Consider the following 25,194-nt stretch of genomic DNA (forward strand, 5'->3'; position numbering starts at 1 on the left):
ACCAAGTAAGGCCCACTGAGTTATACAGCTCTTTTTTCAGAAGTGACCTGCCGACAAATGATAGCTCAACGAAGTGGCTTATCATGTGCAAATGTATAGCAGTAGCCAAATACTGTAAACGCGTGATGTTGATTCTAAACGTGGAAAGAAAAACCGGAGGACCCGGAGAAAAATCCACGCGACCTCGGGGAGAGAGAGACGCAAACTCCAAATCTACAGCAGGCGCCAGGGTTGGGATCACACCCACGCCCTCCTGTATACTAGGCGAGATAGTTAAAAGGGGAGAATACTCAAACTCCAAATATACATGCGTCAGGGTTTGGATCGAGAGTTATGCCAAATAGCCTCTACATGCAGAGACTCTCAAGAACTCCCTCTCGTGGACGCCCTTCTGCCAGCAGTGACGTGAGCATGCAATTGCAGGGTTGCCCCTTGTAGCTTTTTTAAAATATTAAATGAAGACGTTCTCGTTCGAGAGTGGTTGACACGCGAAGCCGGGAGACCTGAGGCTACGTGAACGCACATCGCCCATTGCACGGCGCGCTCCACCAAGCATCTACGCGCGCGGCGACAGATCGCGAGCGACGCCGCTGCAGCGCTAACCGAATACAGCGGCGAACTCGTCGATCAATCCACTGCTGGACGAGGGGCTCCCTCGTCCACGCAGTGCCGGTCGTGGAGGGTTGTTCGGCCGGGCTTCACGAACCACGCCGGTCGGTGCGAGTTGGTTGAGGGCCGGGGGGGGGGGTGGCTGGTGGGGTCCAAGGCCAGTTCAGATATGAACCCACGACTGATGTTATCGGCGGCTGGGTTCCTAGCGCAAGACGCTAACCGCTGCGCCACCCATCCATCCACGACCCCCCCCAACCCCCTCCCCAACCCCACCCTCCCCCCACACACACAGAATTTGTCCGGTGAACAAAAACCGCAACTGAAAGTTGTTTGGTTTTAAGGTCGGCCAGTGGCGCGGTGGTGTTCACACGCTGCGCCGTAATTCCCCAGAGAGGCCAAGTTCGATTCCCGACCACGGCTCATGGAGCAGCTGTCTGAACCGGTTCTGAACGTTGAATTGGGACTTGTTGGCTCTGGGTGTGACGATGACATCGACTCGTCGGTTGATAATCGAGCTCAAGGACACCACGTGAGGTGTGTGTTACATACAGTCATGGGTTCACGTGACTCTTCCAGCAGCCACGAGAGGCGGTTACATTCACGATCTTTAAAAATACAAATCGTGACACAATCGCGACAATTACTCGAACCGTTACAGCCCAAAAAATATTTAACAAAAACATGTGCGGATAGTGTTAATGTGGTTTTGCAAACAAAATTTGTGTGGACGGCTTGCGGGCTTGTGTGTACACTTCGCTCGCTGGACACAGAAGACAAAGACCTCCCGTATAGCCTTAACAGACTGTTGGGGCAAGTGCTGTTAGCGAGCCCCTATGAAGGCCGACACGGCACACTAGGGGGTGGGTGGCCAACACCACGCCCGGCCGCCTTTATCTCTCCAGCGGCGATGTTTTACACACCGCACCAGGTACTCATTTGAGGCTGAGTCTACCTAGGGGAGACCCAGGACCGGTTCAGATAATCGTCGCTGGTGTTGACCGTGAGCGGGAATCGAACTCGGGTCGCTGGGTTCGTAGCGCAGCGCTTGACACACATATACACACAACGTTAAAGCTTTTGTTCACTATTGGAGGGTGTCCTTACGTAAATTAAGTGCTCGTTCAAAGGGCTCGCATAATGAACATGCATAATGTACGTTGCCTCAGTAATCCCCCCCCCCACATTGTGCAAGAGCGCAGAAGGGTGGTCAACACATCTACGCCTCTATATAAGGAACGAAACAGTAAGACTCCTCCACAAATCTGGCTGTCGCCTGATGAAGCTAGTTGTAATTACTGGCGAAACGTCGTACTCAGTTTGTAAATGTTGTGGCTTGGCTCTCCAACACGCCGGTGGTGCTGTACTAATAATATACTACACTATACACTACACTATACACTACACTACTATACACTACACTATACACTACACTATACACTACACTATACACTACACCACTATACACTTCACTATACACTAGTGCTGTACTAGTGACGAATTGGCGACGTTATGTTTACGTGACAACCCTTGCTAGTTGGCTGTGTCGGGTGGTGGCGGGTTTTAACGACACATTTATATATTTACGCGATCTAACCAAAAAAAACGTCTATTATGGATGATATTGGTCGCGAAAGCCTCCTACGTGTTAAACTCCTGTAAACCGTTCAACGTTCGTCAACACAGTTGGCTTTTACAAGGAAAATTATATAATGGCCGACGTTTCGGACAATGGCCCATCTCCATGGCACGTTAAATATCACAAACGCCACCTCTCTCTGACCTCTCATGTACAGCACTTTGAAGAAGGGCAATTGCCCGGAACGTCGGTTAATATACTGACTTTTTTTAAGGCCGCGGTGTTATTGACGCATAGCAAATATCCACAGGTCCTAATCTAGGAAAAAGCGACACGAAGTGACCATTCTGGGGGGGGGGGAGGTCAATATGGGTTGATGGTGCCCCTCTTAACATCATTTGAGATCCGTTGGCCACTTGGACCAAACTAAACTGACCGAACCCAGTGCGCAGCCCCCCCCCTCCCCCCCACCGCATTTGGCATCGGCTCAGCTTATATATTGAGTTCTATTTTAGTACCGTTATCAGCCTCTTGCGTTCGCTTGGTTGGTCGGGTGTGCGCGCTATCAGTCCGGGTCCTAAACCGCACGGCGCAACTCTGCAGAAGTCTGAACTCTGCCGACTGCCCGTGAACATTTAGCCCCCCCACCCCCCGTCGTTGCATTAACGTCGTGTCGTGCGTAACAACGCAGCCACGTGTTGTTCAATAAATAGGCAAGACCCGTATGTGCCTCCTTCCATAATATTTGTCTCCCCACGTAGATAAACACGCGCGAGTATTGTTTGACAAACCCCGTTGGCCACACGGTGTCCTGGAGGTGCCGCTTTACAGCCGGCGTCGGTGTTTATACGAGCAACCAAACTCTTGACCGGTTTCGACGTTCAGCGTCTCATCAGCACGGTCAGGCTTGATTGAAATCAATGCTGGTGAACTGCACTATTTGTTTGGTGCCGAGACACATTTCTGCACGAGTATCTCTTTTCCACACTGACACACACACACAACGCCCTATGTGTGCTACACTGACAGACCCATCCACATCATCGTTATCATCATCACCATCATCAACACACATAATACAAAAGAGTGCCACTCAAGCAATTTGCATTCACGTGTTAACATTAAAACAAAATTTTTACACGGTATTATTTACAATCAGATCGCAAGGGATTGATGGCCGACACTGGTTCGTTCGTAGATTTGCAGCCAAAGGACAGAAACACGCTCGGGAGGACGACAACCGGTGGAGGTGATGATCACAAAAACACCGAGACGAGATGATGATGATGATCACAAAAACACCGAGACCAGATGATGATGATCACAAAAACACCGAGACGAGATGTTGATGATGATCACAAAAACACCGAGACCAGATGATGATGATCACAAAAACACCGAGACGAGATGATGATGATGATCACAAAAACACCGAGACGAGATGATGATGATGATGATCACAAAAACACCGAGACGAGATGATGATGATGACAAAAACACCGAGATGAGATGATGATGATGATGATGATCACAAAAACACGGAGACGAGATGATGATGATGATGATCACAAAAACACCGACACGAGATGATGATGATGATGATCACAAAAACACCGACACCAGATGATGATGATCACAAAAACACCGAGACCAGATGAGCCCGTGCACATGGGGCGAGACAGATCGTGGCGTCGCGTGATCGCGAGTGATTGCGACGACGTGCCGATGGAGGCATTCATTCAGCAGTGGATAGAGCACGGCCGATTAACATTGACTGTCATTATTATCGATGATGATTACAGCTCCAGCCTAACATGTATACAACCGCCGACTTACACGCACGACGTGTCTGTGCGTGTGGTTTGTGGGGAGCGGTGGCGCAGCGGTTCGCACGCGGCGTTACGAATCCAGCTACTTCAGATCTCCGGTTGCAGTTGCAGCGCCTGCACTCTACGCCACTTGCTGCTGCACTACGCATTTCATCGTCTGTTCCTAAGGCAGGCGGTGCCTCTTTCGCAAGGGATGTTTCAATCTAGTCCCGGATTCTCAGAAGTGCGCGTGTGTGTGGTCAGTGGCGGAACGCAATACCTGTGTACGTTTGCTTAATCAGGGTTGAACGGTGGGACAGCGGTTAGCGTGCTGCGCGCGGATAACATCAGTGTCAGAAACTTGTCGCGGGCCTCTGTCCAAGAACCCATCACACCCCCCTCCCCCCCAGCCTCTCTCTCGGCGACGCGGGCAGGACGTATGCGGCGGTACAGCGCGCGTGGTGGAGCGGAGCGCGTGACAGTCCGGCCGTGCAGCGCACGCGCCTGGCAGTGCGGCACATGTGCTGAGGTGTGGCGCACGCGGCGGTCTGAATAATGTGGTGTGTGCGCGGCGGTGTGGCGCGCTTGGCGGCGCGGGACACGCGCCGCGGTGTGTCACGCGGAGTGAGGCGGCGTGACGCACGTGGCATGGTGTAGCGCGCGCGGTGGTGCGGAACTCACTCAGCGGTGTGACGCACTTGGCGGCGCGGCACATGTGCTGAGGTGTGGCGCACGCGGCGGACCAAAAATGTGCGCACGTGCGCGGCGGTGGGTCGCACCAGGCGGTGCGGCGCACGTGCCGCGGTGTGGCGCAGGGCGTTGTGGCACGCGTACCTGTGGCGTGACGTGCGCGTCGCAGTATGGTGCATGCGGTGGTGTGACCCACGTGTCGCGGAAATCTCGCGGGGTGGTGGTGCGTGCGCAGCGGTGTGGCACATGTGACGTGGATGAATGTGCATGTGGCGGTGTGGCTCGCGCGGTGGCGTGGCGCACGGGCCGCGTTGTCTAGCGGTGGTGATGTTACCGATGACTGTGACCTCGAACCATCAGGGGAGGAAGTGTGGAATAAGCGGGGGGGCCCTGCCAAGCAAAGAGGTGCCAAAGCTCGAAATGACACAGCGCGTCGGATGCTGTTGCGCGGCCGGTGCGTGGGGATTGTAGTGCCGGCGTTGCGTGTCGCGGGGCGGCGGTGGGATGGTGAGCTGTGCTTTTTGGTGTGGCCATTAAGGCTTGAATATTGCGAAATTCCAGGGCATTTTGCCGCTGGTGAATAAACTTATAAAAGTCTATCCAATGTACAAATCCGCACTGATCAGAATGTTCAAGTATGGTAAAGTTAACACGAAGAATCCCCGCAATAACCATCGTGGCGTGGCGAGGCCATCGTCCCGTTTTGGTTTGATTGAGATTGGTTGGAATGTATTTATTATATTTCACGTGCAATTGTTCTAGCCCCCGTTTGTTTGGGTTTGTGGCAGACGCTTGTGGTAAGCGAGATACGAAACGCACAAGCACGGCGCGTTTTGTTATTGGCAACGCAGCGGCGTTCACTGAAAAACCGCCGGAGCGTTCATTCGGTCGTTTGCGATAGTAGCAGCGAGGTCCGCTGACGAACGCCCAAGGGCTTTTGAGCGAGTTTCCCGGGAGGGTGGACCCTTCGCATCCAGCAGTGGATACGGTTGTGCTTGTGTTGAGCCTCCTCTCGTCCCGCTCCGGGGTTTCAGCACTTGCGTAATGCGTTCGTTTCACGCGCGCGCGCGCGCCGTCCGCCGCTCGTGCATTTCGCAATATGCGCGTGCCGTGTCGTGCCGTATGCTGCAGCCCTTTGTCAATCCACTGCTGGATGATGACCTCCACAACGGCGTGCGGGCAGTTTTGTGGCGGGGCGGGGGTGGGGTGGGGTTATTTGACCATACTTCACCACACTGATGATGAGTGTGCGGATTGGTAAACGAGGGGAGTGGGGGGGTAACGTAGACGTGGAGCGTACAAGACAAAGGTCCCCCGTGTAGCCTTAACAGACTGTTGGGGCAAGTGTTGTCAGCGAGCACCTATGAAGGTCGGCACAGCACAGCAAGGGGTGGGTGGCCAGCACCACGCCCGGCCACCTTTGTCTTCCCAGTGGGGATGTTTACACGCCGCACCAGGTACTCATTTGAGGCTGAGTCGACCAAGGGGAGGCCCAGGACCGGTTCAGATACTCGTCACTGGTGTTGGCCGTGAGCGGGAGTCGAACTCGCAGCGCGCTAACCACTCCCCTACCGCTCCCCAGTTCACGTACGATACGATAAGCAATGTGTTTTGTGATAATACAATCACACATCACATCATCTTTGAGAATCTGCCGCTAGATTAATAATGCAGCGCCATTCAATGCTGTGGCGCTCCCGTAGGGCCGTTTGGTCATACTTCACCATGCTGGGCAGTGCAGTTTGGCGATATGGGAGGGGCGTAGGAAAAGTGACCACCCCGGTTTTGACCGTGATCGGGAATCGAACTTTAGTCCGCGGGGTTCATAGTGCAAGGACGTTAACCGCACCGCACCACAGATCCCCCGGGAAAAGTTACATAAGTGAAACGTACATGCTACACGACGCACTAAATCAGAACACGTGTAACAATGGACAAACGTGCATTTCATTAAGCCGCGCGCGTGTGCATCTCTATGAATTGATTCATTGTAACGGAGCCTCGCACCGCTCCTCGAGCCGCCCACTCGTTCGCTCACCAACCACGACTCGGACACGCGCGCACACACAGCTGATCAACTCCCCACCGTACGACGGAAGAAGCGTCTGTTTATTTCGTCTATGGGTCCCTATGCGAATATATGGTTGTATGTGTACACCTGTGGATCATTGACGTGAGTCAAAGGCTCTCTGCGTGAATCGATGGGTCTCTAAGTAAGTCCGTTAATCTCCATGTGAGCCAATGAACCTCTAAGTGAGTCTATGGGTCTCCGTGTGAGGATTTGGGTCTCTATGTTAATATGTGGGTCTCTCTGCAAGTCCGTGAATCTCCATGCGAGCCAATGGACCTCCAAGTGAGTCTATGAGTCTCCGTGTGAGGATTTGGGTCTCTACGTGATGATATTGTTCTCCGTGTAAGTCCACGAATTTCCGTGCGACTCAATATCTCATACCAAAGGCAACCTCGTAACGCCACTGCCCACGTTCGATCTTTCCCCCAAAGCAGATATTTCACGCGTGCACCACCACGCGGCCACGGAATCCGAATATGTATTTACGCTGGAGGAATCCGATGAGCTGCAAAGCTCTTGATCACTCCTGCATGCGCCCACCGGCTCACTCACCAACCTCGATGTGACCACAGCGTAACCCCTTGTCGGCAATCAACAATCCGCTCCCCCACCATACAGACAAACAAGAGGTGAGACCACCAATTTGTATTGCTGTTGTTGTTGTTGTTGTATTATTCTAAACAGACATCGTGTAAACCAATTAAACTGTTTGTGGCAACACACAACCACACGCCCCAATGCAGCGTTGGCATCGCGGGCCACTCGAGCGGCGGTTCGGACTGAAGACATTCAAGATGACAGTCTCTCTCTCTCTCTCGCTCTCCTCTCTCTCCTCTCTCGTCACTTGATTGTGCTGTCTTATCAAGGGGACATCTCACATTCGTGTCGCATGAAGTCTGTTGAATGCAGACTATTTTCACGCGATGGTGTTCATAAATTGCACCCAATAATGTTGATGATCGGCTTTCTCTGCTGCGTTATAATGTGTATTATTGAAAGGGGGTGGGGGGGGGGGTCTATCTTCTCGCCTATTCTCAAATAGCGCTAAACACACACACAAAATATCTGGTGTAATTTCCTTTACTGCTGCGCAACCACCGATCATTAAAACATTCTCGAGGCGGCTCGCAAATAAAGAGAATTACATACATATCTATGTTTAAATGCGGGACACTTTCCTATCGCAGTGTATTTAAAAAAAAAACAGTTTTAATGCTAATTTTCAGTCTATCGGTTTGCTTGTTCGAACTCGGGAGAGCTTTAATTGCCGCGCTGACAGTTTCCGCTAATCAAACTATCAACACGATGTCCGAGTGCGAATGGGTGGGAAAACTTGAGCCAAATTAAATAGACACCCGGGCTTGGGACGGTAATTACAGGGCACACCGTATGTGCATATAATCCCCTCTCTCCTTATCTCGCTATCATCATCATCATCTCTCGAATATCTCTCTCCCTCTCTCTCTCTCTCTATCTCACCTCTATCTATCCCTCCGTGTGAGTATGTCTGTGCGTTTGTGTGTAGGAACGGGCGTGGTGCTGGCCAATCACCCCCTCGTGTGCCGTGCCTGCCTTCATAGGTGGCCGCTCGCTCAGAGCACTTGCCCCAACAGTCTGTTAAGGCTATACGGGACATCTTTGCCTTTGTCTTTGTGAAAAGAGGTGGCACAACTGGTTCGCGGCATCGCGCTACGAGCCCCTGAACCCGAGTCGCGATCGCTGGCAATGGCTAAAATCAGTGGCGAGTGATATCAGATCCAGTCCTGCCGGTGCCGGGTTCAGCTCGTGGCGGGGTCTGTAGCATGATGTTATTAAGGGGCCCTAAATTAAACAAAAACACGTAAATATTAAAACACACATTTAAAATTGCATTGTAAAGTTATTGTTTTTTTTCATTCGCTATACAGCCAGATAATACGACAAATCGCTAACCTTAAACACCCTGTCGTTCGTAAAAGTTGAAGGCAGTATAGTACTATAGTAATAGAGCAAGTGCAGAATCACTGAACCGGAATTGATAGCTTGAAAGCATTTAGCGCGGGGCTCTTGAAAGTGCGGGGGCCGTAGCATATGTAGCTACTTTGACTACTTGGATAATCCAGCACTGAGTCCTGCCTATTCTTCACAGATCCAACCGGCAATGACCAGCATGGTGAAGTATGGCACCCCATCCTCACCGCCGCCTCCACCCCCCCATGACTAACATGGCATGGAAAGGCCTCCATCGATTGGTGGACAATTCCCGTATCTCTCCCAAAGCGAGATGTTTCTGTGTGCGTGTATGTGTGTGTATATGTCGGTGTGCATTCACGTTGTTCACTAAAGAACATTTTCAAGCAAATCACTTGAGTTTCATAGACGCCAGCGCACTGAACTATGCACCCAGCCACCCGAGTTTGATTCCCAGCTACGGTTAACATCTGAGCCAGTCGTGGGCCATTCCCTCGATCGCCTTTGTCTTCGACGAGTCTCTGGTGGTGAAGACTTAGCCGGCCGGGCGGCGTGGCTCTGGCCACACCGTTGCGTCGCGGTAGAAATACCGACCTTAATAAATGATTGTTAACAGCACTTGCACCAGCAGTATATGTCGTGGTCTACTCGGGGGGGGAGGGGGGGGGGGTGCCTTTCTCTGTCTTTGCACTCGAGAGCATGCGCAGGCGAACATCACCTGGGCATCTTTTGCGCGTTGCATCGAGGCATCTCAAAAGAAACGTCCCTGGCAATTGGCCGAGAATGAACGTGCGATTCAGACCGCCGAAACGACGGACTGTCTTTTCAGAAATGTTTGGACTTTGACTCGTTCCTAACCAGCCCGTATGCGTGATACGTCTCCAAGCGTGATGTGTTCAGGTGATGTGGATACAATCCGGTCCTACACCCCCCTCCCCTCACCACCCTCCGCAAACTAACCCCTCTCCCACCTCCCCTTCACCAACCCGCACTGACCAGCGCGGTGAAGTATGATCAAGCAACCCGCACGATCGACACGATTTGGAGGAGACCTTCATCCAGCAGTTGATTAACAAACCGTTGTACATTGCATTAGATGCACACACATACACTCAGCGGATTGTCGATTTAACGAGGTAACGTTGCTCTCAGAGGTAACCCACGATTTGTTGTTCTCCAACACGTGAGTGAGTGCTTTGGTCACGTGCTTGTTTTGTTGTAACGATTTCGATTTCTCACCAGAGGCTTCAGAGGCCCGCAACGCCGAGCGGCCAGCAACAGACAGCTCCAGTGGAGGTGCGTTGGTAAGAGTTAAAGGGGTAATGGTAGGAGCTGAAGATGTATTAGTAAGAGGTGAAGGGGTATTGGTAAGAGTTGAAGGGGTATTGGTAAGAGGTGAAGGGGTATTGGTAAGAGGTGAAGGGGTATTGGTAAGAGGTGAAGGGGTATTGGTAAGAGATGGAGGGGTATTGGTAAGAGATGAAGGGTTATTGGTAAGAGGTGAAGGGGTATTGGTAAGAGGTGAAGGGGTATTGGTAAGAGTTAAAGGGTATTGGTAGGAGCTGAAGATGTATGGGTAAGAGGTGAAGAGGTATTGGTAAGAGCTGAAGGGGTATAGGTAAGAGATGAGGGGTATTGGTAAGAGCTAAAGGTGTATTGGTAGGAGCTGAAGGGGTATTGGTAAGAGCTAAAGGTGTGTTGGTAAGAGGTGAAGGGGTATTGATAAGAGATGGAGGGATATTGGTAAGAGATGGAGGGGTATTGGTAAGAGGTGAAGGGGTATTGGTAAGAGTTGAAGGGGTATTGGTAAGAGCTGAAGGGGTATTGGTAAGAGCTGAAGGGGTATTGGTAAGAGTTAAAGGGGTATTGGTAAGAGGTGAAGGGGTATTGGTAAGAGCTGAAGGGGTATTGGTAAGAGGTGAAGGGCTATTGGTAGGAGCTGAAGGGATATTGGTAAGAGATGGAGGGGTATTGGTAAGAGGTAAAGGGGTATTGGTAAGAGTTGAAGGGGTATTGGTAAGAGGTGAAGGGGTATTGGTAAGAGGTGAAGGGGTATTGGTAAGAGGTGAAGGGGTATTGGTAAGAGGTGAAGGGGTATTGGTAAGAGGTGAAGGGGTATTGGTAAGAGGTGAAGAGGTATTGGTAAGAGTTGAGGGGTATTGGTAAGAGGTGAAGAGGTATTGGTAAGAGTTGAGGGGTATTGGTAGAAGCTGGAGGGGTATTGGTAAGAGGTGAAGGGGTATTGGTAAGAGCTGAAGGGGTATTGGTAAGAAGTGAAGGGGTATTGGTAAGAGGTGAAGGGGTATTGGTAAGAGGTGAAGGGGTATTGGTAAGAAGTGAAGGGGTATTGGTAAGAGGTGAAGAGGTATTGGTAAGAGTTGAGGGGTATTGGTAAGAGGTGAAGAGGTATTGGTAAGAGTTGAGGGGTATTGGTAGAAGCTGGAGGGGTATTGGTAAGAGGTGAAGGGGTATTGGTAAGAGCTGAAGGGGTATTGGTAAGAAGTGAAGGGGTATTGGTAAAAGGTGAAGGGGTATTGGTAAGAGGTGAAGAGGTATTGGTAAGAGTTGAGGGGTATTGGTAGAAGCTGAAGGGGTATTGGTAAGAGTTGAGGGGTATTGGTAAGAGCTGAAGAGGTATTGGTAAGAGGTGAAGGGGTATTGGTAAGAGCTGAAGGGGTATTGGTAAGAGCTGAAGGGGTATTGGTAAGTGCTGAAGGGGTATTGGTAAGAGCTGAAGGGGTATTGGTAAGAGCTGAAGGGGTATTGGTAAGAGCTGAAGGGATATTGGTAAGAGATGGAGGGGTATTGGTAAGAGTTGAAGGGGTATTGGTAAGAGCTGAAATGGTATTGGTAAGAGGTGAAGGAGTATTGGTAAGTGCTGAAGGGGTATTGGTAAGAGGTGAAAGGGTATTGGTAAGAGGTGAAGGGGTATTGGTAAGAGTTGAAGGGGTATTGGTAAGAGGTGAAGGGGTATTGGTAAGAGGTGAAGGGGTATTGGTAAGAGGTGAAGGGGTATTGGTAAGAGGTGAAGGGGTATTGGTAAGAGGTGAAGGGGTATTGGTAAGAGGTGAAGGGGTATTGGTTAGAGTTGAAGGTGTATTGGTAAGAGTTGAAGGGGTATTGGTAATATATGGAGGGGTATTGGTAAGAGCTAAAGGAGTATTGGTAATCGTTTAATACGTTATGAAACGTGAGCGGTGATCGCTTTAGAAAACTTGCCGTGTTAGTCTTCGATGACGATTCAAAAGTGTCCAGTTCGCGGACAGAATACCACGTGGCCTTTAGAGACAACTTTCCAGCGAAAGGATTTTGGTGTTTTTTTTTCTCTCCAGCATGTGCAGCGGCTCCGGACAAATTTGAGTCACGTGAACTCTGCGATTGTTCAAACGTTGGAGGGGGTTGTTGACCGGGCGGATAATTACGAGCGACGTTGTTTTGTTTAAACAACAACAACAACAACAACAAAAGTGCCCAAAAGAGGCATGGGGAGAGAGAAGAGACGCCCGCTCGGAGTTACGCCGACGAACGGAAAGAGAGAACTCGTGGATTTGAGACAACGCGCGCGATCCACGTGCGTCGCGTTGACGGTTCAGAAACCTTCGGGCTTAGCCGTCGCTCGAAGGGGTGGTGGCCAAATGGCGACACTCACGACGAAGTGGCCACCAAGAGGGAAACACAGAAACAATGTAATTAATTTTAATTAATCGTCCAGTCAAATCGACAGTGAGTTGTAGGAGTATTTTACAGGAAGGTGCTGCTGGCGATGGTTTTTTTCGTGATGAGATTTGTTTTCATCCACCTAACGATGAGTCGTTGATTATCCGAGTGGGAGGAAACCGGAGCACCCAGAGAAAACCATCACGCGTGCGAGGGGGCAACCCTCTATCCCCGTACAGAGGGAAACAGATGGCGATTAGTCCACGGCATTCTCCTGGCGGGCCAGGGTATGGCAACCTCCCCAACGCGCACGGGAAGGGGAGTTTCACAGCCAATCTGTGTGCGGTAACCCAACAACGCTGTCTTACCGACAGACGCTGTCTTTCCGACAGACCTGTTCTTCACCTGAGGACGGCTGCTTGCGTTGTGGCCGAAACGTCGTGAGAATTATTTTATTATGTTTTATTTTTATTATTTTGTTACTTCCCTTCTACGTGACTTTACCGAAAGAACCAAGAAGATGACGATGATCGTTCGGAAAAAGCAAATGGGCTTGGGCAGGACACAACGGCGATGATGATGATGATGGTCTACAGACGAGATTGGCGACGGAATGTCAGTCAAAGGAGGCAACGTACTCGAGAAGACGGTCACGTGAAGTGAGAGCGGGGTGATCAGCGCCCGCGACGGAGAGTCGCATCGCGGGACAGCGAGGGATGGGTGTCGGCAGCGCGGGGAGGCCTTCATCCAGCAGTCGATAGACCATGGGTCGTAAAGATCACCACATTTCTGACGTGTCAATGGGTCAATGTCATTTTCGTGTCATGCTTTAAATCCCTTGGACAATCCTGGATGACGGTCTCCCCCACGCCGCCCTGTTGGTCATTGAGGTTGTTTGACCTTACTTCACCACGCTGGTATGTACGGATTAGTGAAGCGAAGGCGTGGGTGGGTTGGTGGACTAATGTTAATTGTGTTCGGATGCACAGTGCAGTGCGCTAACCGCTGTGCCACCACTCCGCTCTCGATGAGGTATACTGCCTACCTTAATTGAAGCTCAACTCGTATCAGACGTATGCACACACCGGTACAGAGTTCACTTGACACGTCATGCCCATAGACACTCCTTGGGACGGGACAAATATGTGTACTAATTAAAAAAACGCGCATTGCCGCTCCGCCAAAATTTATAAATATAATTTCGACACTTTGGCGATTAAAAGGCGAATTCATGTTCGAGACAAGTGGCTCTGCGCGTGCCCGTTTTTTTTTTTCGAACACGTGTTCTGGTTAAAGTACGCGCGTCATACGTTACGATACGCATTTAGTTTCGCTCGGAAGATACAACAACAACAAACAAAAACGCTTCTTCGTTCTTGCTTTGCTCTAAAATGCCAAACCGCAACGCTTGAACGACACGATGAGAGCGACGGCCGTGCAAGTTCTGAGCAGTTGTGGGAAAGATGGAAAACACGAAACTAGGCGCGGGCGATGTCCATGTCTCGATGAAGAGCGATCTTCAATTTTGCCGTCGTTGTTTTTTTAATGAACTGCTTCGTGCGAGAGAACTTTTTTTGTGTTTTTGTCCCAAACGTTCATTCTACTTTAAAGCGATCTGATATCGCTCGGACGCGGTCACACATATCTAACGCACGCGTGAGTGTGCAATGTGTACGCGTGTTTGTTTCCTGCACCCACAATTAGCACGGTTGGCTACGTACGGTGCGAAAGAAGTTCAACATACACACTGCTCATAGACTAACACTACCCCACAGACTCAGCACTGGCCAATGGACTCAACACTGCACCTCCGATTAGCACGGTTCGCTGCGTACGGCGCGAAAGAAGTTCAACGTACGCAGTGAACTAAAAAAAACAACGTGTTATTCTTGTGGTATACACGCGAATCCGCGTCCACGTGCGGTCGCTCTGCCTATACATGATCTTTACCGGACGAAATCGACCTCGCATTTTCATATTCAAGATGACAGATGTCAAAATGCCCTCATCCGTGTGCGTCCGCGGGTCGTCTCACGGAGACTCAAGGTGCAAGGCGCGCTGGCCTCTGGCTAACGCAAGCCTCGAGCGCGCCCTGAGAGTGTGGGGAGTGGCGGTGCAGCGGCCAGCGCGCAGCGCTACGAACCCGGTGACCCGAGTTCGACTCCCGCTCACGGCCAATACCAGTGACGATTATCTGAATCGGACGTGGGCCTCCCGTCGGTCGACTCGGTGTGTAAACATCGCCACTCGGAAGACAAAGGCGGCCGGGCGTGGTCCTGGCCACCCACCAACCCGCCCAAGGTGTCCCGTACCGGCCTTCATAAGTATTCGCTTCCAGAACTTGCCCCACAAGTCTGTTAGGGTTATACTGGGGGGGGGGGGGAAACTTTATCTTTGTTTCACGGGACTCAGAGAGCTCCGTGCTGAAGTTGTGTTGCGTTTAATTCGGACACAGCGCGTCTCGCGTAGTGACGCGATACTCCGAGCGAGTTTAAAATCGCGAGTTGGATTCTAACCGCGGTGCGATCTGTCACCGCAAAACATTGACAGACCCTTAAGGTCCCATTCGTTCCGTTTCATTGAAGTGCATCTGCATTGCCCGAACACGTCTCTTTGTTGCGCGCAGCTTACACACAAACAGATCGCGGGCGAATGTTGCATACACACACACACACAGAGACAGAGAGACGCACCGACAGCCACACGCGGAGAGACTCGGACATGCACGTGGGCGCAATGTCGCCACCGCCGCCGGCCGCCGCGTCGCGCGGAGTGGGAACGCGGCATCACGCGAGTCGAGTCGACGACAACTCGCGGCCGCACCGCGAGCCTCCATCCCCACCCACCGCACGGGTCCGGCAGAACGCCACCACCAACCAAGCAACCAACCACCCACCCACCAACCACCACCACCAACCAAGCAACCACCCACCCAACAACCACTACCACCAACCAAGCAACCACCCATCCAACAACCACCACCACCAACCAAGCAACCACCCACCACCACCACCAACCAAGCAACCACCCACCCACCACCACCAACCAAGCACCCACCCACCCACCAACCAACCACCACCAACCAAGCAACCACCCACCCACCCACCAACCACCACCACCAACCAAGCAACCACCTCATCTCTGCTTACCTTGTTTGCGCTGAGGATTCGCTTGCTTGCGTCGCTGGCAGCGTGCGCTCTCCGACATGTCGGCGAACTGCGCCTGGAGTGTGTGTATCATGACCCGTGCGGCCGCCGGGTGATGGTGGGGGGTGGGTGGACAAGAGAGAGCGACACCCGGGCACAGGAGACGAGCGAAGGGGGGCGAGAGAGGAGAGGACAACCTTAGAGAGAGAGAGAGACAGGAGTGGTCCGAAGAGGGTGCGTGGGGGTGGGGGGGGGCACGTGTTGGTGGTGGAGAGGGCGGGGGGCCACGCGGGCGGGGGAGAAGGCAAGAGGCCTCTCTCGCTCGCTCGCTCTCACTCGCGCGCGCTCTCTCTCTCTCCTTGTCTCTCTCGCTCGCTGCTTTCGCTGACTACTCTGCTTGTAAGGGCAGCCGTAGCCACAGCTTGATCGCTACCAATGTGCTCTACCCCCCACCCCACCCACCACCACCAACCCCGACCACCACCCGCCCACTCCTCCCACCCCTCCCTGATGAACTCTTTCCTCCTCCTCCTGCGTCCTCCTCGTGCCCGTCGCCTCTTGCACCGCACGTGGCGATCCGGTCCCCGTCTTAGCGACTCGGGCACGCACTCGTCCTGCCCCGTGTCGAGTCCGCGCTCACCATCATCATCATCATCGCCACCATCATCCTCGTCATCCTCGTCATCATCATAATCTCACTCACAAGCGCAAGTTCAGTGAGCGCGCGCGTGCCCGCGTTCCTCTCGGAATTAAATCGCCGTCAACAGCAGCAGCAGCAGCAGTAGTCGTAGCCAGCGACTACGGGACGATAGCAGTGTGCATCGACTAGCGCTCTCGTCTTGTCGGAACCCTCGAACAGCGTACGGGCAACAGTCGTGATATAGACGGGGTGGGTGGGTGGGGGGGGGGGGTTTCTCGCTAAACTTCGTCCGTGTTCTCCCTGTGTGTGTGTATTTAAATATAAGTCTACGGAACGTGCACTGCGTGCCGGAATGCCCGTGCAGTGAGTGCAGAGAGTGTGTTGTGTGTGTTTGTAGGCGCTCGCGAACAGCGCTTGCCCCAACAGTCTGTTAAGGGAGATGTCTATCCGTGTGTGTGTTTCGCATGACGACCACACCAGCACAAGCTTCCGTGCGCCCTTCCAGCCTGCGCAAGTGCTCGTTAGCAGCACTTTGTCCCCCCCCCCCCCACCTACACCAACCAACAGCTAGGGTTGTTAAAGGCCGCGTTGCATCTCTTCGTTCGCGAAACTTTGTAAAACCGCGCAGCGCGCCCGCAATTCTCAACCGCGGTGGAGTGGGGGGGGGGGGAGATGAGTCGACTGCACTCGTAGCGCGCTCACCGCGTGCAGCGCCGATCAGCTCGTGAGCGCGCAACGCGACCACCAGGAGACACATAGGTGCAGGCGTGAGCGGTGAGCGTTCGTGATAGCGAGTCGTGGTTTAAAGGTTACGTGCACGGGACAGAGATGGGGGGGGGGGGGGGGTTTGGCCGACACCTTTCATCCCGAGCCATGTAACCGCATGTTTTTTAGTATTGAACCTACTGCGTCGCAATTCTATACGGCGAGGGAGCGCGATTGGGTTTTTCGCGGTTGTAAAATGGGCAGCTACAAAGATTCCATTTCTTATTCTTTCTCTCATCCTTCCTTCCTTCCTTCTTCCTCCTCCTCCTCTTTCTTCTTCTTTCGGATCGCGTCGCGGGGCTGTTCGGCACGACGTTCCGACGTTTCGCGGCGCGCGCCGAATGCGTTTCCCGTTGAAGCTTCCTCAAGAAGGCCGCTGCGAAACGTCGGGCGGTCCCGCGCCAGAACAATCGACTCGCGTTACAGCGCGAAATAGAGTTGGGACGTCGATGTAAAGCGGTCAAAAAAGGCGGACCGCGTTTTGTAAATTCGTTGTAGAACGAAATTGCGCTTATTTGCGCAAAAGCCGCGTCGAGGACTTCTTAGGAACACACCTCGCCTCTCTTTAGATTCTGTCCGAGCGAGACACGCGATCTCCCGGAACAAACACACGCAGACACACGTGAAAGACACATCCACTGAAACACACAAACACACACACGCAGACACACGTGAAACACACATCCACTAAAAAACACACAGACTCAGGTGTGTGTATATATATGTACTATGCAGAGGTTATCAAACAAGGCTGTGGCTAATACAAGACCGCAACGGCGGATATTTGTAATGGTTGTGGTTGTAACCTGAACGTGATTACCTTTGATTCGATTGCGCGATTGTGAATGCATTGCGTGGGGAGTGGTGGTGCGGCGGTTAGCGCTACGCTGCGCTACGAACCCGGCCACCCGAGTTCGATTCCCGCTCACGGCCGCCAACACCCGGATGACGATTATCTGAGCCGGTCCTGAGCCCTCCCCTAGGTCGACTCAGCCTCAATTGAGTACCCGGTGCAGTGTCTGGTTAACATCGCCACCGGGGAGACAAACGCGGCGTGGTGTTGGCCACTCACCCCCTCATGTGCCGTATCAGCCTTCATAAGTGCTACTCGCTAACAGCACTTGCCCCAACAGTCTGTTAAGGCTACACGGGGGATCTTTGTCTTTTTTCCCCATCTTGATGCGCTGTACGTAGACTCTTAAGACCCCGCCAGTCGACTGACGGTAGCTTAAGCTTAACCGTGATTCACTTGTTTTGTAATTGTAATTCTACTCTGAGACAATGCCGAAGAGTTAATACGAGTATTGTGCCGTGCGTTAAACTGCAGTGGTTTTTTAATATCGTTGCGCAATTTTAGACAATAATAATAGAAGTCAATATACAACAAAGAACAACAACAACATCAAATCGTAACGATATTTTTCGCGCAATATTTCCTGTTCCCAATCACGCAAGATGAGTTGAGTCATTGCAAGCAGTACGTGCGACGCACGCGCACAACGCGTTCCACCCGTACTCCGACCGTCCTGTCGCCTCCGCTGAGCACGGCCGGCTACGTGCGGTGCGAAAGAAGTTCAACATACATACATAGATGCGCTAACATCGCCTGATTAGGCGTGGCTTACGCATCGAAATGCAGATGGCTTCGTCAAAGACATCGCAAAAGAACAACAAATATCACGCAAGCCGAGCGTAGTCGTCGTATAAATATACAGTTCACGGTCTGTCTCACAACGACGACACTCATGATTGAATCCGGGATATTTACCTGCCATCCGTTTAAGCAGCACGTGTTAGATATCCAATATAAAAAAAACACAACGCGTAAATTCCCTAATTCTTCTATTTCATCGTTATCATCGCTTTTTAAAAAAATCAACAACCACGCGCGTGCCGTCACACGTTCATTTTGAGGCGCACATGATGGACAGGTAGCGTGTGAGCATCTGCAGCAGGTGTGGTTTTGAACGAGTAAAAAAACAAAATGTTCAATTGGAAAGCCACAGAAGCGACGCGTAGCGGCTCTTCCTGACGTCGGGCAGACGTCTCTTGCACATTCGCCCCTTTGCGTGAACGTGGCGGCTAAAGACGTTTCCGCGCGTCGCAACGATAGGCGACGGTGAACGGGATGAACGGGGTGGACGGGATGAACGGAATGTTCAACAGGAGACGTTGCTGTTTAGGACTCCAGATTTGACGCACGACAAACTCGGGTTGGTCTACTACATATCCAACAACGTAGAACCCCTTCCCGCCCCCCACTAATAATCATCGATTTAACTCTCAGAAAACATCGCGCTATCATTCCGGACACGGAGCGGCTAGACCCAAGCTCGACAGGGACACTGGCAGGATGATGCAGTGTTCATGACAAGGCATCATTTTCGCTACAACGCTCCGTGCATACGGGCAACAGTCGTTCTCGTTTCGGCGAATGTGTTCGGTATGCGGAGACGGGAACCCCTTTCTTCCAGCGCCGTATCTGGGACGTTATCTTGTGACAGATTACTTTATTACCACCACCCTCGCTGCGTTATTACCATCGTTGTTAGCATTCGCGATCGTACGTTTTGCTGCTGCTCTTCCATTTGCTTCACCCAGGAAAGTCCAGAGTGGTCTTCCATGCCATCGCCTTGCCTTCGCCGCGTGCTGATCTTATCTGCCGAGTCCCTTCCACAATCCAACACGAACACACACATTGTTTTGGGAAGGCACTTAACGCGTCAAATGTTATTATGTATACAGTATATATATACTACACCTTGTACGTGCACCTGAACGTATGTAATGTCAACTGCAGCGTCAGTTCGTGCCATGGAGGTCGCGTGTTGTTTAACTCGGAGGATAACAGCGCGCACACTTGGTATGACGACGCGAGTGCGAGGATTGTCGTGGTTGTGCTGCAGTGCAGCGATCCGGTTTTCACGATTGCATGGCGTGTTGTGCGGCAAGGATGTCCGACGTTTCGCTCCACGAGTGGGGAGTTTCTTCGGGGAGCCGAACAATGCACTTCTCACGAATAAACTCCCCCAGCTGACTTTATTCCAGTTCCCGAAGAAGCTCCCAGCGTGTAGAGCGAAACGTCGGGCATCGTGCCGAACTAGCCCGAATCTACTTTCGAGAAGTATTTCGCGTTGTGCTCGTGTGGGGTTCTTCAACTGTGCTGTTCAATAACGCCTCGGCTCATCCTCGTGCGCGCGCTGCGCTACGAAAACCGGCGACCCGAGTTCGATTCCCGTTCACAGTCAGCACCAGTGACGAATTTCTGAACCGGTGCTGAGCCTCCCCTAGGTAGACTTGGCCTCAAATGAGTACCTGGTGCGGTGTGTAAACATCGCCAAGAGGGAGACAAAGGCGGCCGGACGTGGTCTTGGCCACCCACCCCCTCGTATTCCGTGTCGGCCTTCACAGGTGCTCGCAGTATGTTAAACGCCATATATTTGTATTTGTTTATGTAGACTGCACAATATACAACTGTTAAAAACGACTGCGCTTTGAACTTGTCCGTCTGAGTTCGATTGCCGGCCAAGGCTAGCATGAGTAAGCGAGTCACGTCTGACCTGCCCATCATCACCCCTACTCCCCCTTATTCACCGGCGTGGTGAAGTATGGTCAAACAACCCCCCCCCCCCGTGACCGACACGGATTTAGGTATGGCCTTCGGCCAGCAGTGGATCAGGTGACACACTACATCATTGTACAATCGCATTGATGGTGCCACGTGTTGACGATGCGTGCGCGCGCGCTCAGATCGCGTGGTCGTATGATGTGCGGAGCGGTGGCGCAGCGGTTAGCGCGCTGCGCTACGAAACGGGCCACCCGAGTTCGATTCCTGCTCACGGCCAACACCCTGTGACGATGATCAGAATCGGTCCTGGGCCTCCCCATATGTCGACTCATCATCGAATGAGTACCTGGTGCGATGTGTAAAACATAGCCCCTAGGGAGACAAAGGCGGCCGGGCGTGGTGCTGGCCAACCACCCCCTCGTGTGCCGTGCCGGCCCTCTCAAAGGTGCTCGCTAACTTGCCCCGACAGTCTGTCAAGGCTATACGGGGGAGCTTTAGGTTCGTTTCTTGTGATGAACACCACCCGCGCAATCTTAGGGAGCAAAACAAAGACAGAGATCTCCCTGATAGCCTTAACAGACTGTTGGGGCAAGTGCTGTTAGCCAGCACCTACGAAGGCCAGAACGGCACACGAGGGGGTGGGTGGCCAACACCACGCCCGGCCGCCTTTGTCTCCCCAGTGGCGATGTTTACACGTAGCACTGGGTTCTCATTTGAGGCCGAGTCGACCTAGGGGAGGGCCCAGAACCAGGTTTAAATAATCGTCACCGGTGTTGATGGCCGTGGGAGAGACTAACTCCGGGTCGCCAGGTTTGTAGCGCAGCGCGCTCACCGCTACGCCACCGCACCCCATCATCCTTAGGGAGCTTACACAAACACACGCTCACAGCCACAACAACAACACGCAACATCTGTTTAGCACAGCACTACGACCGACTGCTACTGCTACTACGACCCCGACAGTTTAAAAGGATGCTTGTGGAACACGCACAGACACGCAGACACGACGACTGCGACGATACAGACTCCGGTACAATGACATTCGCACTCGGCGGCGGTCGGGTAAAGAATCTGCGCGAATCACATCGCTTTCGGCCCTCTACGCGAGAATAAACGCCGCGGTTTCTTTATCTCCATCCACTGCTCGGCTAATAAATGCCCCGTATGCTTCCGAATGTTCGAGACGCTGCGTAACGTGAAGACGCAAGCCCAAACTCCGTGTGCCCTTCGACAATAAAGTTAGACAAATCTGGTCACATACACCAAAGACCCCCCGTATAGCCTCAACAGACTGTTTGGGCAAGTGCTGTTAGCGAGCACCTATGAAGGCCGGCACGGCACAAGAGGGGGTGGGTGGCCAACACCACGCCCGGCCGCCTTTGTGTCCCCAGTGGCGATGTTTCCCCATCGCAACCAGATACTCATTTGAGGCTGAGTCGACCTAAGGGAGCCTCAGACCCGCTTCATATAATCGTCTCTGGTGTTTACCGTGAGCGGGAATCGAACCCGTGTCCGCTACACCACCGCCCCCCCCCCCCCCCACACACACGTACACAACACAACTACCGGATTATAATATGCAACCTAGTTGAACCTACCCCCACCCACCACCCTTCCCCACTAACTTTTGCCTTTCATACAAATCCGCGCGATATGGTCATTTGAATCGGCGAGTAAAGTTACGCTTAAGTTCCGTGTTGGTTCCGACGGCGCATCACATCCCACGGGCTCCACGCGCTCTCGTGCGCTTACGCGTGTTAAGGTAACCTATCTCGAAAGAAAGGGAGACCTCGGAATGAACAAGACATCTTCTTCCCCTTGTCGACATCCTAATATAGCCACACGTGTGTGTGGTGTGTGTGGCTTGCTTTTTTTTAATTGTGGGACAGCTGTTGAATGGAGGGTAAAACGTACAGCTGCAAATTGGGTGCGAAGTTTTTTGGCATGAGACCGCAGTTTTTTTTTTCTATTTCGCTAAAAAGAGCGAGCGAGAGAGATATATGAATATGTATAATAATATATATATACATATGCGTGCGTGTGCTTGTACACATCTGTGGGCAGCAACTACGTGCACGGAGAGCGGTTAGCGCACTACGCTACGAACCCGGCGATCCGAGTTCGATTCCCGCTCACGGCTACCAACACCAAGTGACGATTATCTGAACCGGTCATGGGCGTCCCCTAGGTCGACTGAGCCTCAAATGAGTACCTGCTGCGGTGTTTTATAAACATCACCACGAAGGGAGACAAAGGCGGCCGGTTGTGGAGTTGGCCACCCACCCCCTCGTGTGCCGTGCTGACCATCATGGGTGCTCGCTAACAGCACTTGCCACCATTAGCCCGCGAAGGCTACACGGGAGGTCTTTCTCTTTGTACAAACAGCACATACAGAACGCGAAGAGTCGCGGTCACAGCCCTTGGACGCCTGGGCTGCACGGCGCTTGACTATCTACACAGACAAAGATCCCCCTCCCCATAGAGCCCAGCTGTTGGGGAAAGTGCTGTTAGTGAGCACGGATGATGAAGGCCGACTCGGCGCACGATGGAGCGTGGACGGGGGGCGCGAGTGGACATCAACCACTCCCGACCGCCTTTGTCTTCCCCCCACCCCCCCCTTCACCTCCCGCCCCTGTGCTGATGTTTACCATACCGCACAATGTTTTAGAATTTTTGTTAAAGGCTGAGTCGATCCAGGGGAGATGCCCCCAGGGAATCTGTCGAAGCAAACATTCGTCCCTTTCATATTGGGCCACGTGCCGGGAATTGAACTCGGGGTGACGAAGACAAAGGGGACTGGGACGGACGCGCGTGACGATGCACGCAAACGCGTGCGCCGTCACGTCGCGGTTTGTTTTAGTGCGCGTGCATGCGCGTGCGTGCGCGCGTGCGTGCGCGCACGCGGCACGCACTCAAGCCAAAAGAGCGAAGCTATTCACACTTGTTGATAAAGGGATGTGATGTGTGAGCGGCGCTCCTAATTAAACACCTTTAGCGGGAAGGAGGAGACGAGCCACGCACGATCCAGAAACCTACATTTGTGTGCGTGTGTTTTTATTGTTGTTGTTGTTGCTGCTGCACGGAGAGGCTCTGCTCCGTGAGAGTTGTAAACACGGCCGACGCGCGCGCGCGCGCTCCGCGTTCGTCTCGCGCGAAACGCCGTGGCCCCGCGCACGCTGCAACGCGTGAGTCGACCTCGGAGTTTCCAATCGTAACACCCCCACGATAACAACAACAACAACAACAATACTCACAACGCCTCTAGGTGCGTATGCATCTCGGAGAGGTAGCGTGTTGCGTGTTGCGTGCGGTGGCTGCAGTTGTAGTGTGGGGAGCGGTGGCGTAGTGGTTAGCGCACTGCGCTACGAACCCGGCCACCCGGGTTCGATTCCCGATCACGGTCGACACCAGTGACGATTTTTTTTAACCGGTCCCCTAGATTGACTCGGCTTCAAATGGCGTGGTGTGTAAACATTGAACAAGACGACGGGCGTTCTGCTGACCATCTACCCCCTCGTGTGCTGTTCCGGCCTTCTCATAGGCGCTCGCTAACTTGTCTCGAGACTATATGGGGGGATATTTATATGTGTCGCTTCAGATGAACACCGCGCGCGCAATCGTAGGGAGCACGCACACCACTACCTACGACTGAGAGATCAGTTTTTTTTTTACGTATAGGCAGGTTTGTGAAAACACACACACAAATGTCGGAGGCGAAGGCTATGCATATCGGGTGCGAGTCAGTTCTGAAGTCACTCGTGGCGGGGAATCCAACTCAGGTGGCCGGGTTCGTAGCGCAACGCGTGAATCACTGCCCACGCACACCGCTCACAACACAACAAGAGAACCCCCCCCCCCCCGTATAGCCTCAACAGACTGTAGGGGCAAGAGCGAGCACCTTTGGCAGGCCGACACGGCACACGAAGATGAGTGGTCAACACCACGCCCCTGCTGCCTTTGTCTCCCTCGTGGCGATGTTTACACACAACGCACCAGGTTTCTCATTTGGTGGCCCAGGACCGGTTCAGATCATCGTGATCGGTGTGGGTGGTCGTGAGCGAGAATTGAACTCGACGCGCCGGATTCGTAGCGCGGCGTATCACACTAACCGCGACACCGCCTCTCCCCACGCACAAAGACAAAGACCCCCCCGTATAGCCTGAACAGACTGTTGGGGCAAGTGCTGTCAGGTCAGCGAACACGAGGGGGTGGCCAGCCAGCTCCACGCACGTGTACATACACACATACCCGCATGTCAGACACCCCCCCTCCCAACTCATATACTAGCCGAGAAACACGTAGGGAAATTTTAAGCGGACAGCTTTAAACCAGGCGTCGGTAACACCAGAGGCATATCATCGGTTATTGCGCGAATTACAATCGGGGGTAGTGCTGAGACCGGTTAACACGGGTTGCGTGTTGGGCGCGGGTATAATGATGCGATCATTACACCTCCCCGTCAATCAGCAGCGCCAGCGCAGGTGCTAGCTGCATTATTGCGCCGCATTGCATTAGTGGGGGGGGGGGGGGGGGGGGTGGTGGGTGGGTGGTGGCTGGTGGGTGGGTGGTGGGCAGTGGAGTGGTGGGGGGTGGTGGGGGGGTGGTGGGGGGTGGTGGGGGGGTGGTGGCTGGTGGGTGGTGGGGGGGTGGTGGGGGGGGGTGGTGGGTGGGTGGTGGGGGGCTGGTAGGGGGCTGGTGGGTGGTGGGGGGC

At 52.9% G+C, this 25,194-nt stretch overlaps 1 protein-coding gene across 1 annotated transcript in view; it reads right to left on the reverse strand.

Annotated features, from left to right (window-relative positions):
• Window positions 1–15,896, reverse strand: part of LOC144943487 (zinc finger E-box-binding homeobox 2-like) — a 98,147-nt gene extending 82,251 nt beyond the window's left edge. The window contains exon 1 of the mRNA XM_078870973.1: window positions 15,514–15,896. Coding sequence (XP_078727099.1) covers window positions 15,514–15,604 — 91 coding nt within the window. The 5' untranslated portion in view covers window positions 15,605–15,896. The remainder of the gene's footprint in view (window positions 1–15,513) is intronic.
• Between the last annotated feature and the right edge of the window lie 9,298 nt (window positions 15,897–25,194).

The sequence above is a fragment of the Lampetra fluviatilis genome, chromosome 31, assembly GCF_964198595.1.
Source record: "Lampetra fluviatilis chromosome 31, kcLamFluv1.1, whole genome shotgun sequence".
NCBI lineage: Eukaryota > Metazoa > Chordata > Hyperoartia > Petromyzontiformes > Petromyzontidae > Lampetra > Lampetra fluviatilis.